We start from the raw sequence: 16,851 nt of genomic DNA on the forward strand, positions 1-16,851 counted from the left end.
CATGGAGCATGCCTCCCCTATACACAGCTGTTCCACGTGGGTCATTTTTCAAAAAACTTCTGTGAACTGTTTTATTGAGGTATATTTGACATAAACTACAATATCTAAAGTATACAATTTGGTAAGTTTTGACATACATAAACCCATAAAACCCACAGACCCATAAAACCATAATAATAAAGATAACATAGCCATCACTCCCCGAAGTTTCCTGGTGCCCCTTTTAAACCCCTCCCTCCCACTGCTCCTTGGTCCCACTCCCCTCCCCAAGTCACCACTGATTTGCTGTCACTATAGATTAGTTTGCATTTTCTAGTTTTATACAAATGGAGTCATACAGTACATACTCTTTTTTGCCTGGCTTCTTTCACCTTCTTTCACTCAGCGTAATTATGTTGAGATTCACCTATGTTGCTGCATGTATTTATGTCTGAGTGGTATTCCACTGTATGGGTCACTCTGACTCTCAGAATAAGCAGTCTTCATTCTCAACCCAGTTGCCTCCAGGAAAGAGGTTTCAGAAATGACGTTTTATATTTCTCTAAACTTTGCCATGTCCAAGGAATTAGGATTCTGAGTCTACTTAGGCCAGGCCTGATATTAACTCTTTTAGACACAGCTTGCTTTGTCTTTCAAAGCATTCCTTCCTTTAAATTTTACCTAAACTTCATTCTGCTGCAAGTTAATAAACCTAACTCTGTGGGGCTACTGGTATGTTCCTGGTGAGCTTCATCAGGTGGGCTTTATCAAGTGACATGAATGTTCATGACCACATCAAATGCAAAACAGTAAATAGTGTATGACTCCATTTTTGTTCTTAAAAACTTAAAAAGATGACTACAAATTATATATGAAAAATGATTATACCTGTTTTTACCAAAATACAGTAAACATTTTCTTTTTAAGATCAAAGGAGAGTCACGGAAAAACAAAGAAGAAAGGTGACAGGATTTTACATAATCAATACTTGCTAGGCTGCCAAAGGAACAGGCAAACCCAGCTACTATTATTGTATAATAGCTTAATTCATAAATCCACAGGTGTTAACCTAGAATGAGCAGTGGAACTTCTTAGGAAAGTCATCATCCTTCATGTCTCTGGAACCAAAACATAAATGTAGAATGATAAATCTACTTTCATAAATATAAGTGGAATTTGGAACCTTTTAGAGATGAAGTAGTTCCAATGACATCTTCTAAGTTTTGGTCTTGTAATTTACACAACCTTTAATTATAAGTCTGTAATAAAACTTCGCAAGAGTAGCAGTTTATTTTTATTTTATTTACCAAACTCCCTTCCACCCATTAATCACAACATGCATTACAACACAGTTGCAAAGTAGGTCAAAATACTCCTAAACACATTTTTGGATTCGGTACTTATTAATATTACCCCCCTTTCTATTCTTTGAGAAAGCCTGTTTTTTAGTTCACTTAAGACACTTGCTTACATGCTAATTATCATTTAATGATAAAACACCCAGTTTCCTTACAGGGAAATGTAACTTGAAAACCCTACGGCAGCCCCGAATATCATCTTTGTAACTGAGATCTGAAAATCCATTTCTTACTAACGCTACCCAGATATGGTCAACACAGCAAAAAAATAACAGAATTTTTGCAAACTCCTCTTGTGATCTTGCCCAAAAGCTTAAAATAAAACGCAACAAGGAATCTACCTCTACATGTAAAACACAATCCAGTATGCCTCTTATTATTTCTTATTAAAGCTACAAACGAGTAGGAAAAGAATACTGCCCACGGGCTTTCCAACTTTTGAATTCTGGCGACTAATAGCAGCGAGAGCAAGAGCGAAGGAGAGAAACCACGCAAAAGCGCCCTAGCCAGGCAGGCAAATGGTAGACACGAGATGTGGGTAAGTTGGCCGTGATGAGACAAACCCAATTTGTGAACTAAACCTATGCGCTGAAAGAAGAGTGACCGGTTTCAGGCTCGGCTGAGCCCACCTGGAAGCATCTAGCCGACCGGTGACCCAGGGAGAAAAAGCCGCTGCCACCCCGACACCACTACCAGAAAAAGAATGGAGAAGAGACAGCTACTAGGGCAATTTTGACCCAGACCCCGTGACCCGGTTCCTCGCTCTTCGCCCTCTTCCACACCCCCAACCCGCAGGCTTCGCAGAGAGCCCCTCCCATGGACTCATTCAAAGCGCCACGTCTCCTAGCTCCGGGCCACCAGCCATCCCGCAAAGACTTCCTCCGGTTAACCCCTCCCAGCCACCCGCCCAGAGTCACCGATCCCCAAGGCTCGGCGCCGCCACCAGGCCCGAAAGGGTCACCGCCAACTGCAGCCGCGGAGCGCTCGCTCCAACGGCTCCAGCCCCGCCCGGCCTCGCCCGCGCCCACGTGACACCCAACGCCCCGCCCACCGGCGCCCACGTGACCCGCTGCCCTGCTCCTAGTCTACGCTCGCTGCGTGGATCGCGGCCGGAGCCGCCATTGTTCCGCCGAGGGAGGACAGCGGGGCCTGGCCCTGGCGCGGAGACGCCGCTTAGCGGCCGCCGCTGGAGACACTCCCTCCCGCCGCCCCCCTCCTCCTGGCGGCGGCGGAGTGAGGCTGACGGGGGGCACTGGGAGCCCCCTGTCCTCCTGGCGGCGGCAGCGGCCGATCCCCGGCTCCGGCGCGAGGGGCGGCCGCAATGCGCTCGGCCTGAGGCTGTCCGGCCCGGCCTTTCCTTGCTTCCCTTGACTGTTCCACGGCGTCTCTGCGCCCCGGCGTCATTCTGCGAGTGCCCCTGACGGTAGGGAAGATGGCTACACGGAGCTGGCTGGACGAGCTGGCCCAGCAGGCCGAGGAGGGCTCAGCCCGGCTGCAGGAAATGCTCTCGGTCGGCCTAGGCTTTCTGCGCACCGAGCTGGGCCTCGACCTGGGGCTGGAGCCGAAACGGTACCCGGGCTGGGTGATCCTGGTGGGCATGGGCGCGCTCGGGCTCCTCCTGCTCTTCCTGCTCGGCTACGGCTGGGCCGCGGCTTGCGCCGGCGCCCGCAAGAAGCGGAGGAGCCCGCCCCGCAAGCGGGAGGAGGCGGCGGCTGCGCCGGGCCCGGCCGCTGACGACCTAGGCGTGCTGAAGAATCTCAGGAGCGAGGAGCAGAAGAAGAAGAACCGGAAGAAATTGCCGGAGAAGCCCAAAGTGAGTAGGGGAGGAGCGGCGGGAGAGTAGGGGCGAAGGGCCAGCGTGGAGCCCCTCGAGCTTGCGGGAGGCCAAACGCGAGCCGCCCCAGCCGGGACTGGAAAAGGAAAAGAGTGAGGTTAGTCGAGAGCCGGGACGCAGTCTCTCCAGGCGGAGGAGGTGATCGGTGGACACGTTTCTTGGAGAACGGTGGAAACTCAGGAAGTATGGGACCAGTGGGGAAGATGAGTGTAGAGGAAGGAAGTTAGACAGTGTGGGGTATGTTTAAATAGAAGCGCCCTGCGGTCAGGTCATTTTCGGGAACCTTGACCGCCGGAACGACATGCCAACGTCCCCGAGGCCTGCTGGGTCGGCTGCATGTGTGTGCGGAGGCTGATGGGACCTGACGGTGGGGAAGTTGTAGCAAGACTGCTCCGGGGAGGCAGAGCCTGGCTCAGGCCACACTGAGATGGGGAGATACGGCGGCCTGCAGACTCCGGGGCTGACTCGAGGCTTAAAGGTACCCGGGTCTGGACGCGCTTCCATTTTAGTTGGGACTGTTGAAGGGAGACGGTGGCCCCCTGTCATTCTGGTGCCTGTGGCATGTGGAGGCCGGACCTGGAGCAAGGCAAGAGGGGGTCTGTTTTCTCGGGTACTCGGGGCTCCGGGGCCCTCCGAGAGAGCGCTCAGGCAAGTTCGGCGGAGCGGTGTGGGCGTTTTGAAATAGAGTAAAGGGATGACAGAGCAGAAAGGCGCAGGCTGCGCGAGGCGTTCCGGCACCGATTTACCGGGCCACGTGTGGAAACGCAGAGAGCATCACAGCCGTTTTATCTTGCCTTCGCGTTTCATTTCTGCGGCCTTTATGGCCATTTCCCCACGGTTCTCCCATTGGAACGTTCATGGTTTTATTCATTTATAAAAAAAAAATACCGTGCAGTTGAGCAGGGTATGGAGGGTGTGCAAAATGAGAAGCAGCTCCTAACCTATTTTTATAGCCACTGGATTTAGCTCTTCCCCTTTTCAGTACGATAAAGTACAATACTGTGTGACCTGCGCTCTGATTTTTGCTGGATAGTGAGAAGTATACACGTGAGAGTTAAAGTCAGTCATGGAAACTAATACGGGAGACAGATTCAAAAATAATTCTAATGTTTTGTGGACTGACAGGTGCTGTAGAGGTGTGAGCAGTATAAATGAGGGTTGTAGAGTGGGAGACTATTTGCATTGGAGGCATTTAGGCAAGTTATTGGAGGAAGTGAGATCTGAGTTGAAGCTAAAGTAATGAGAGTATGGTTGGTAACAGTACAAAAGATAAGGCTGTAGTAGAGAAGGTCACAGTAACTGCATTATTAGGTCTAGATTAGACCTGCCGATTAAGAGGATGCAAGATACATGCAAGACCTGGAAAAGGATACAACTTTGTCAGTGTGAATACCACCTTAGGTTAGGAAAAGAGAAAATACAAGTGATTTGGAACATAGGTAATTATATTTAAACTTGTAGGGAGTATCAAGGATTACCAGAAAGTAATGTTATGGTGGAAATAAAGAACCTGGCTCCAAGACAGGAAAGAAGATGATCTTGAAAAAAAACACATACATTAATAAGCCTAGGACCAGTGTGGATGAAGCAGGATGTGAAATTTTCAAAGCCCTGTTTGGAACGTCTGGAATTTCAGATAGACTTGGGTCAAGAGACAGGTGCTCCAAGAGCCCACCCGAAGTGCATCACAACACTTGGATGACCCATCTGAAGAAGGAACACAGACAGGCTCCTGTGGAACTTGTGCTGTGAAAAATGCTTATCAAACTTAGGACTTATTCCTTCTCCTTTTCATTTGAGTTAAGGAGAGGGGAATGAATAAATAAATCCAGTATTATCTTTGGGGAGTGGAGAATGGGAAGACTAACAGAGTGGTTGAATGTTAATCGCGTGAGAAAACGTATTTGCCTACCTAATGGTAAAGTTGTGTTGGAGAAGTTCATCAGCAGTTTCAAAACTGTGGCTTTCAAACGTTTTTGCAACCTACAGTGAAAACATTTTACATTGCAATGCCCCCCACACATGTATCAAACTATTCTATTTGTTTTTCTTTAATGATATTTGTGACCCACTAAATTGGTTTCATATTTGATTGTGAGGCGTGACCCACAGTTAGAAAAACACTGCTTTATAGGGTTAAGAAATATAAGCTTCCATTTATTTAGTTAGTACTCATATGGTTTGCACTGTGCTAAATATTTACTTGGGGAAAAGCAGGATTCTGCTTGCAAATTGAAGGCAGTAAAAAGGAATACAATATTCATATGTCTCACAGTGAAGGAAATACAAAAGTAAAAGCTTAGTTTTTCCCCAGGGAGCTGCTTATTCCAGTTGTGGAAAAAGATACCAGAAAACCCTAGTGTGGGCCCAGCTGGCCAGGAAAAACCTTATCACAGAATTTGACTTTGAAAGTGGGGAGGAGCAGGATAGTGGGAGAGACTGAAGAAACAGCAATGGCTCGGGGGAGGAAGACTTAACTCTGTCAGCCTGGCAGGAATTAGGACCTCTAAATTTGAGTAAGGCATTTAACCATGCTCCGATAAGCTTATCTTGTTTATAAATTGAAGATCTTAGTTGAGTTAAAACACTGCAGGATTCCTCAGCGTGTTAACCCTAACTACTTGCAATAGACTTTGGGGGTTTTTTTGGTTGTGCCACACGGCCTGTAGGATCCTAGTTCCCTGACCAGGGATCCAGCCAGTATCCCCTGCATTCGAAGCATGGAGGCTTAACCACTGGACACCAGGGACGTCCCTGCAGTAGAGTTACTTTGAATGCTTGTTAAATGGTGTAGATTCCTGAGTCCTACTACACATCTTGTAAATTCAGAATCTGTGGAACTGGGTTCAGGGAATCTGCATTTTTAACAAGTTCCCTTGCCTGTGAGTCTGAAAATCATTCCCTGCAATAGGGCCATAAGATCCATAGTATAAGAGAGATTTCTAAATGGAGTCATGTTTAATCTTATGATCCATCTTTTATTACTACATCATTCTGATCAACATTTTAAGATATACTTAATTCTGATTCAGGTGGAATCAGTGATGTCAACTACTGCAGTTTTTTAAAAGGACATTCCATATTTGTTTAAATATTTTATTTTCGTCCTTTCAATCCATCGTTTTTAGTTTTCTCTTAAATCATTGCAAATTTTACAACTCGAATTTTCAAAATTTGTTTCTAGTTGCCTTCTTTTATTTGTAGAATAGATGTCGTTTAGCTTTTTAAAATCTATTGATAAGCATTTTTTTTTAATTCTTATATCGGTTTGCTTTTTATCCCCTAATTTCTTGCCATAAGTTTTGGGGGCATGAATTGCAGTTCGTTCCCCTGTTCAAAGTGAAGGGAGTGATGAAGGGGGCGGCACTTGTCACTGGGCTGAGCTCTTGGCGTTGTTGGAAATCACTGTTTTCATACAGGTATTTTTCATGACACCTAGTTCATTGTGAGTGTTAAATAGGCACTCAGTAAATATTTTTCGCTTGACTTAATCTGCGCAGTGATATTGATGGATGTAAGATCTCAGATAACTGGTCTTTAACAATCGTTGCTTTGAATTTCAACTGGGAGCAGGTAACCAAGATCATCGTCAAAGAAAATTCATTTTAGTGGACAAGTTTTTTTCATATTAGTTTAGGAATTTTCATAAAGACTTGCCATAGTGCGATTGTTAATATCTAAAAGCCCAGTAAATAAAAGAGTAGTGTTTTGTCTTGTTTGCTACTGTATAACCTTGCACGGTGCTGGCAGTCAATAAGTAATTATTGAATGCATAATATAGTAAGATGTCCCACCAAAGTATTTATGCAACATACTCCTATTTTTCATGCCTAGTAAATTCCATGTGAGCCACCTTTTTCTTTTTACAGTGGAAAATGGCTGTGTTTGCCTCATCTGGCTAGAAATTTGTAAGGTCCATCTTTGTACAGCCAATAAATCATTCTAATAGTATGCCGTGTCTTTTGTAGTCATTACTTCTTTTCTAGTTTCACTGCCACTGCCCTACTTTTGGACTTTATTACCTTTTGCTTAGGCTGTCCTAACAGCATCCTAACTGGTTTTCCTGTTTCCAGTCCTTTTGTTGCCAATCCTTTCTACACACTCATGCCAGCTAAATCTTTTAAAGCCCAGCTCTGATCATGTGACTTTCAAGTTCACATCTTTTCAGTAGTTCCTCAGCACCTGTTGAATAAGATCCAGTGACATGGCACTCAGGCCTTTTCATGATCTAACCCCATCTTAGATTTATCTCATACCATTACCCCTAAGACATTACCATTAGCTAGATGTCAGTGTCTCTTTATTCATATTATCTTCTTCTATTCATATTATTTTTACTAAAAGGCCTATTTTTTCTGTATCTCTACCAATTTCTACCTATCCTTCAAGGCCCAGCTACATTGCTGCCTTTACTATATAAAGCCTTCTCTAGCTCCCCAGCTAGAGTTAGTCTCTTTTTTATGTTTATTTTATATTTTTTATGAGAGCCGAAACAAGAAGGCAGAGCATTGCCTGGGAATGTGCTTGTAGGATGACTCAGATCTTTTCACAGCTCTGTGCATGTCCAAGAATGACAAGTATTGATTTTGGGGTTAGAAATAAATTTTAGTGCGTAAGCAAATTTGCCAATATGGAATCTTCAAATAGTGGTGATCAACTGTTTATTTGCCTGTGTCTGTAACTGGACTATTCCTCTCATCTCCAAAACCTCATGTCTAGATGTACACTGGGTTTCTTCAATTAGAAACCTGATGTTTGTCTCAAAAACTTTAACATCGCCAAAACAGGGCTTATAATTCCCTGCCCTCTCCCAGTCTTCCCCATTTCTGTAAATGGTAAATGACTCTGCCGTTCCTTCAGTTATTCAAGCCAAAAATCTAAGAATCATTCTTGGTTCTTCTCTTTTCCTTGCCTCCTCATCTTCACCTCATATCCTAATCCTTCGGCAAGTACCATCAGTTTTATCTCCAAAACATATATTTAGTCCAGCTATTATCACCTTAACTCACTTGTACAGCAGTAGCTTCTGTTGGCTGCCCCCAGTGCTTCCTCAACACCCTAGTAAGGAGTCTTTTTAAAAACAAGTCACAATCTTGTCTAAAACGAACATTTCAGTAGCTTTTGCATTTAAAATCTAAACTTCTTTCCTGTATGGCCCAGCACCTGCTTTTTTTTCTAAGCAATTTTGAGTTGGTTTCCTCTCATTTGCTACCTTCACCTATAGTAATCTTTTTCAGTTCTTCAAACTCTCACAACCCAGTACCTTTACATGAGCTGTTACTAACACTTCTGGAACCATCTTGACCCCAATGTTCTAATCAACCTTTAGATCTCACTTTAATACTCACCTTCCCAGAAAATGCTTTCCTGATCACCCTATTTGAAATAGGCATCCCCTTTTATTTTCTGTCTTAACCTCTTATATGTGTTTCCTTTATTGTAGTTTGTAAATTGTTTAGTAACTTATTCATTTACTTTTGCTCAGGGTCTTTTCTCTCCACTAGATTATAAGCCTTGATATGGGATAGCAAGCAGCGACTGGCATATAACAGCCTTTGATAATTATTTGTTAAACTAAGTGCTGAATGAAGTATCTAAAATGACATCTCACTGTTTAGTTGAATAATCTAAACTGTTATTGGGCTAAATAAATTTGTCTTTTAAGATATTCTCAATAGAATTATGTCTGTTATTCATAGGTGGTGATTTTGCCATGTCATCCCAGGTATTACTAAAGTTACGTGTCATCTACAGGATTTTCTTTTTCCCTTTAAGTCACTAGTCCCCTTAGTTTTAAGTCTTTGAAGAATACTCATTTGATTTAAAAATCCTGAGTGATAGGTAAAACAAACATTCCTGATTTTGCAAAAAGGAATCTTGAGTTTCAGAGAGATTAAGTGACTTATTCAAGGTCATAGAGCAAAGGCATTACAAAGGCAAAACAATATCCTGATTTCTAGTCTAAGAACTCACTGTTATTTCCATTATACCTCTCTGATTTTTTTTTTAACCTCTCATTTTGATAGTATGTTCCAGGATATTATATTGCATTCAGAGAACAAATCTAATTTTCTCAGTGAGTTGCAACTTTATTGCTTTTAAATTTTACTTTAAGAATCAGAAGTTTCTGCTGAAAATTATAATGACCTTTACAGAATCTCCAGAATTTTGCCTCTATTTGTTTGGTTACATGACAGGACTTTTTCATCCTGTCATTTTCTTCTGCCAGAGGCCTTGCAGAAAAGACCTTCAATAGTTCTGACAGAAAAGACCTTAAATAGTCATGCTCATCTTAAATACCAAGAGCAGCAATAAACCCTCCGAACACTTGTTTTTGTTGCACTTTGGCTTTATTGAGTATTGTACTACTTCTCAAAGTTGTGAAAGCCTTGAAAGCATTTTTAAATGATTGTCACTATTATTACTATTCAAACAAAATCATAAGATCTCTGTGAGGAGTTGGTGTTATCTGACCAGTTTTATTTGGCTGCACCGCAGGGCTTGTGGGATCTTAGTTCCCCGACCAGGGATTGAACCCGGCCCTTGGCAGTGAAAGCACCGAGTCCTAACCACTGGATCACCTGGGAATTCCTCTCCAGTTTTTAAATACTCTGTTTTCTCTCCAACTATGCTAGTGGTTTTCAAACTGTTCCACAGAATGCCAGTATTCCAGAAGGTGTCCTTCAGGATCTGAGAAAGAATTACATGGATATGTGTCTGCTGTATCACCTGTAATCCTTATCTCAGTACCCGTCTGACATAAAGCCTTGGAAACCAACACTGTATTTAGTGTTTCAGAAATCATCTTTAGAATAATTTGGCCATGTGATAGGTATTGAATGTCATCTCTCTAACCTATATAAAAGTAGCCCTGAGCATCCCTGATGCAGTCAACAAAGAGATGTTTTGGAATCCCTGAAGAGGATTTAGCTTTTTGGCTAGCTGTTGAGAAGGCACAAGGATCTTTACCCTAAAGGAAATAACTCAGGATATATAGCAAGATTTTGCAAATTTGATTTATAGGCCATATTTGTAAGATTATCCTCTTAGTTTTTAGGAGTTTAAAATTGGGGTTGAATTTTAAAACAAGTTGGTAAATTACTGTGACAAGCTGTAGCTTATTATGTAATTGATATGTGCACAACATTTGGCAGGAAAAAACAATTTGTGTTTTCAAATAAATGACAAGAAATTATTCTATCTTGAATATGTATCAGCACTCTTCACAACTAAAACTAAGAAACTGACAAAGTCTTGTCCATTAAATGAGATAATGCATGTGCTTGGCACATGGCAAATACTTGGAAATTATTAGGTCTATCAGCTAAAGATGATATCTCTTGAATTTCCATGATGTCTTGCCTTTATTTTTTTTATCATGGACATAATATGTAGTCTTATGCTTCCTGTATGCTCAGTATAATTTCCAGCTAAGAAAATTGAGACTCCAGTGAAGTAGTAACTTGTCCAAGGTGATAGACATTTGGGATTCAACCGTGGTCTCAGCTTGCCTTCAAAACTCATGCTCTTCTCCTTTAAGAGGCTGGGGAATGGGGCCGGGTGGGGGGGTGCGGCGGGAGGCAGAGTACATCTTCTGTCTGTTATTTTAGTGCGCGCTCTTGTATACCTGTGTTCTTCCTGTGCTTTGGTCTAAGCTTCTCGAGGGCAGGCATTGTGCCTCACTTGTCTTTGTTTCAAGGTTTTAAGGGTTCTGCATGTTACTCTACTGAGTTCATTTACTGGATATTGAGTGAATGAACATGAATGATTATTGTGCAATTTTTTTAGAAAACAGTAAAACGATAAGCAGCTTTTTAAAAAAGAAAGATAGTATGACATGTCTCTAGAGCAAGCCTGGACTATTTTTAGCCTCTGAGAGGATACATTTACTCATCATTTGTATTCTGTTAACTTCCCAAAAGAATTTGTGTCTGGAGCATTGGGCCCATTGGATACATGTACAGTTTGTTAGCCCTCTTGACCACCAGGACTTAACATTTATTTTGAGCTTGCTAGTATGAAAAATGACTTGAATGCTGGAACATGGGATGAGGATATGGGCCATCATAGCTTTGGAGAGGAAAGGATATTGAAGGAAAGAAACTTTCTTGAGCAAGTAAAGCATGCTTTCACATGTTTTCTCATTTACTGTCGCTTTAACAAGTTACATAAGACAAGTTACATATTTTCTTCGTATTTACAGATGATGAAGTTGAGGGTTAAGTCAAGGAAAATGCTTAAAGTCACGGTGATTAAATATGGAAGTTGGGCCTTAATCCCAGGTTGTCCATTCTAAAGCCGGTAGTCTTTTCATATTTCACTTTTTTTTTTTGGTAGTTAGCAGGCTGCCCTTCTAGTTTCTAAACTTAAGAAGTGGACTTCCCTGGTGGTGCAGTGGTTAAGAATCCACCTGCCAATTCAGGGAACACGGGTTCGGGAAGATCCCACATTCCGCAGAGCAACTAAGCTCGTGTGCCACAACTACTGAGCCTGCGCTCTAGAGCTCACGGGCGACAACTGTTGAGCCCACGAGCCACAACTGCTGAGCCCACGTGCCACAACTGCTGAAGCCTGGGCGCCTAGAGCCCATGCTCCGCAACAAGAGAAGCCACCGCGATGAGAAGCCCACACACCGCAACAAAGAGTAGCCCCACTTGCTGCAACTAGAGAGCCCGCGTGCAGCAATGAAAACCCAACAGCCAAAACTAAATAAAATAAAATTTTTTAAAAAATTAAAAAATAAATAAACTTAAGAAGTTTCCAAGTAATTTGAAGTCATGTTTTTTACATTTCGTGGCTAAAAATAAAATTTGTATAACTAAGTGAAAATAGAATTCTAAATGCTTTCATTTTAGAAGTGTCAAATGTTAAACCTTGTATATGCTTACCTTAGCTATAGATTCTTCTGCAATTTAGAATCAGTTTAACAGATATATAAAGGCCATTCAAATGGAGTAGAAGTCTATTATTAAGCATATCTTCTTATTCTGAACCTTAAAACTCTCAGAGGGCAGATTCCTTTCATATGTCCTTGTCCCCGAGGTCCCTAGCTCAGTGCCTTGTACTTAAGTACTTAATAAACGTTTATGGAATTAGTAAATTGGAGATTGACTAACGTGAAGAATTTTATTTCCTTGAGTAGTTATCAAATAAGAGCCTGTTCCCCTGCTGTGTGGCCCCCTCCTCCATTTTATTTTCCTGATTGTCAGCTAGGTGTCTTCATTCTGCTTTATCACCCTCCCAACACACACGTTCTTTTGTGAATGTATTTTTTACAAGGATCTGGGATGGGGGTTGAGGGCATGTTTAATAATAAGGCTGACATGGCATTGTCTACAAGTTTATCCATGTAAGAAATGATTATATCATTTTTCTGTTACTGGTTGATTTTCACCAAATTTGAAGGACATTTTAGGGTGGTCTAATTTAAAATATAGATTGCATGCTATATGTAAAATTAACTTTGGTTGGCCCTGGAGGGGAACACCTCAAAATTTTCCAGAGAATTTTAAACCAGGGTACAGCAAGAGGCCCATGTAATCCTAACCTGTAGAAACAACACCATATATATTATAAAGTCTCTATGATCAGAGAAGATACTTTCATGTAAAACCCAGCATGGAAGTCACATTGGATTTGAAGTGTTAGTTTGCGATTAGTTCTTTTCATGTGAGCAGATCTACATAGTATGCTTCCATTTAGGGATTTGCTCATTTAAATGTGGTTAATGCTTTACCAGGACAAGGCTTCCTTGACGAACTAGTAGAGATCAGATTAGTGCTGTTGATAGGTAGGAGAGGCACAACCACCATAATGTATCCTCTTTTCCTGCTACCTAAGAATGCTGTTGACTTTTCCCTTGGGATAGGGGGCTTATTATTTCATGGTGTCAGGCATTTGTGGGGAGCTGTTGATGACTTACGGAACCCCAATAGTTATGAGACCTATATAAAGCCCAAAAGTTAGTGGAAAATTGGGAAATCTGCATAGACCCGAGGGAACAGCTGCAGTTGTAGCTGCTACATAAGTCGTTGCAAAGAAGGAAGTAAAATTGGCGCAGGTTGGAATGTGGGACCACCTTTGGCTTGCTGATCATTGCAGAGCCTGTGAAATGGAGCCTGAGTGTTCCCCTGTTGGTCACTGATTGAGGACTTCAGACTTTGTATTTGTCCAGAAGGAAAGATTGTTTCATCTTTCATTTGGGAGGCTCTATCAGCATTGTTTGCAGTTGTCTCAAAGGAATTGCATTGAAATTTTTAGCGGTTTTTAAGATAGTTTTTAACCACTTAATTTCACCTTTTTACAGTTAGTATATAAATTAAAATGACTCAGTTTAGTCATTTACATGAGTAAAATGGAGGTATCATATAAGTGACTATGATAGTTTGCTGAAGGAATTCGTTAAATGAAGTTTCATAGATGTGAGGCTTGTGAGCTGCCACGTGAAGAGCGGGAAACTGTGGACTTAGAGCTATAAGATTGGTCAGTTGGAGTAAAGCTTACATGGAAAGGTGAGGATGACCCCAGAAAATCAGAAAAAGTAAGTTTGACTAGTCTGAAATAAGAAATGGCATACGAGAACTGACAAGTAAGATGGTGATACTGGAAAGTAGACTTAAATAAAGTTTTATATTCCTGATGTGGCTATGGCTCTAAGCCCAAATCCCTTTCTGGGGTTTCTGACCTTTCTCCATGCATTGTCTCCTCCACCCCTCCCTGCCCCCGCCCATATACATAAACACAGAGAAATGAGAAGAGACAGCATTAAAGTGGCAAAACAGCCCAGAGGAAAGAAAACCAAACCAAGAGTGAAGACCCCTGGGTTCAACATTAGCTGTCTGACTTTAAAAAGTTGCGTAAGACTCAGCATATTAAATTTGAGTTAATTAGGAAATTAATCCGCTCAAAGCTTTTGTTTGGATTTTTCTACAATAAATCTTTGGAAAGCCTGCAGATTGAGTTTTGGAATATTAATGGTTTCTCTTTCCAACTGCATATCCCTGATAATTTTGCACAAATGCAGGTAATGTCACATTAGAAAAACTGAACATTCATATTGTTTTCGTGACTATAGCTCTGCTGTAATAAGTAATCTGGTGGAAATCTGTTCTGCAAGAACTAGAAATAAAGCAATTTAAACTAGTATATTGACTTACTAACTTACTGTGTTGAATATGAGAAGAATGGGCAAGTGAAAAGTAGTAGTAAGATCCGGAAAGGTTAGAAATGCAGACACCTGGGAGATACCTGGGCCCTTTTCTTCAGAGTTCTGAATCTAAGTATATTTCTGGTGATGGGGCTCAGAAATGCTTCATTTAAAAAACAAAGCCCAAACTAGTGATTCTGATTAAAAGCCAGAATTGGTGTTCACAGACTTAATTCTACTCATGAACACCTCTAAGTGCTGTCATTTTATTTTGGGGATGTTAGGAAAACTGAGGTAGCCTTTTTAAACTGTGGCAGTGGGTTAATAAAGCTTCTTAATCCTAGAATAGTAGAGCTATTAGATTGTAAGATTACAGGGGACATTAGCGATTATCTAATACAGAGACCAACAAACTGTGGTCCATGGACCAAATCTGGCCCTCCACCTGTGTTTGTAAAGTTTTTTTGTAACACAGACATACTCATTCCTTTATGTATCATCTATGGCTGCTTTTGTGCTACAGTAGCATGCTTTTGTAGTTGCGACAGAGACTCCATAGCTCACAAAGACTAAAATATTTTCTATCTGGCCCTTTACCAAAAAAGTTTGTGGTCTTTTGAATAGATCAGACCTATCATTTTTATAGATGTAGAAACAAAACTCAAAGATAACGAGTGAAATACTCTGAGATTACACGGCCAATTGGTGGTCAGAATGCAAAGACAATTTAGTTCTTTTTCCTGCTTCCATTCCACTATTTTTTGTTGGAGGTACTGATGCCTGGGTGAAATCAGAAAATAAATTTGTGGTACAGTTTTGCTTATAAGTTCATTCTTTATTATATTACAAGATGTAGTTCCTGGGGACAATAGTCTTAGATAACACAGCTGTACAAAAATCTTTTTAATTTGGGTCGGGGGTAGAATTAGATTGATGTATATTCTGTGTCCTGAGTACAAATCTTTGATTTGCTCTGCCAAGCAGTTTGATAACAGAATCCATTATTGTTGCTGTGCAGCCAAACGGACGGACCATCGAAGTGGCTGAGGAAGAGGTCGTCCGAACTCCTCGGAGTGCAGCAGCAGCCAAGCAGCCATTAGAGACACACAAGAAAAATGAAAAGGTCAGTTGGGAGCATGTGAAATTATCTGCAAGGCTCTTAATAGAGAGAGTGACATATAAAATGTTACGTGTACACCCCCATTTAAGGAAAACTAAAAATCTGAATTTATCATAGCGGATGGACGGGTGGTGGAGGTTTAAGTAAGTTGGTTTTGTTTGTTCGTTTGTTTTTTAAGGAGGGATGTATCACCAAGTACTTTAAACATTGCTGTGACATCATTAAGTTTTCTTTTTGCCAGAAACAATTTATTCATGACTTGAACATCTTTTATATGAGTAAGGTTCCAGATATGTAACATACCTCTTATTGGAAAACAAAATTGTGATACCTTTGTTAACAGTGCACTTTTGTCATGGAAAGCTTGGCAAAATTGTTCTATGGTATTAAGTGTTAATATAGATTTCTATTGTGACAGCGACATAATCATCTACTTATTAGATACAATTTGAATTTGTTTAACAAAGGAAAATATTCTGTACTCAGGTCATTAGTAAAAGGTTTGGATGTGCACTCTTTTTTTTTTGGAGGATTTATTTATTTATTTAGTTATTTATTTATTTATTTATTTATTTATTTATTTATTTATTAGTTTCTGCTTTATAACAAAGTGAATCAGTCATACATATACATCTGTTCCCACATCCCTTTGGATGTGCACTCTTAAGTTTTCAAATAACAATCTATTATACCCCATTAATGGTACATTCCTGGGATTTTATTCATTTTCCAGTTGCCAGTGTTAGAACCGACCCATTTTTATTTGACTTAATTTAGTTTGTAAGTAGGCAAAATGTACAAGACTCTGTTAACAGTGGTACCTCCTGCTGTGGGCGAGAGACTTTTTATTTAATTCTTTTTGGTACATTAAAAACTGCAACCTCCCCCCCCCCCTTTTTTTTTTTAACCCTTGCATGCATAACTCCTTTTCAGGGAAAACGAACAAAAAAACAACCACAGGTAGGTAAGTGGTTTCTAGGAACCAAGGTGCCACAACTCCAGCCCCGTAGAGTAGTGGTGTGAAGTGGTTGGTACAGTTTCTTAATGCTCATAATTTCAAAATACCACTGAAGAACTGGTGAGATCAATTCTGCCCTGTAACCCGGTGAAATTGGTCTAGGGCCAAGACAGCTGCAGGTAGGATGGCTTAAAATGAAGGATGGTTGTGGGAAAGAATTAAATATATGTCTGACCTTGCCTTTGGCAGAAAAATAAATAGTAAATTACTTTTATTAACAAATAAGCATACAATTTAGGGATTTTGAATTTACACTGTGAATAGTTTATATGCTTAATGTAGATGTATACTTCTCCCATCTAGTGTTTCCTTGTTCCTGGGCTTTCTCTCTACTAGTGAGCACTTTATACTTAACTCCTTCTTCCACTCCCTGAATTATCCTGAAAAATCTGTAGT

General features: G+C 41.1%; 1 protein-coding gene across 4 annotated transcripts in view; it reads left to right on the top strand.

Moving 5' to 3' along the window:
• The first annotated feature begins 2,451 nt into the window (after positions 1-2,451).
• Positions 2,452-16,851, top strand: part of MTDH (metadherin) — a 56,579-nt gene continuing 42,179 nt past the window's right edge. For 2 of the 4 annotated variants that reach the window (XM_081258074.1, XM_081258075.1), the window contains exons 1-2: positions 2,768-3,150; positions 15,336-15,440. In XM_081258074.1, the coding sequence (XP_081114200.1) occupies positions 2,770-3,150; positions 15,336-15,440 (486 nt within the window). In that variant the 5' untranslated portion in view covers positions 2,768-2,769. Of the gene's footprint in view, positions 3,151-15,335; positions 15,441-16,851 lie in introns of all 4 variants that reach the window. The other 2 variants (XM_081258076.1, XM_081258077.1) reach the window with 2 other exon arrangements.

The sequence above is a fragment of the Mesoplodon bidens genome (assembly GCF_964165515.1).
Source record: "Mesoplodon bidens genome assembly, chromosome: 16".
NCBI classification, from domain to species: domain Eukaryota; kingdom Metazoa; phylum Chordata; class Mammalia; order Artiodactyla; family Ziphiidae; genus Mesoplodon; species Mesoplodon bidens.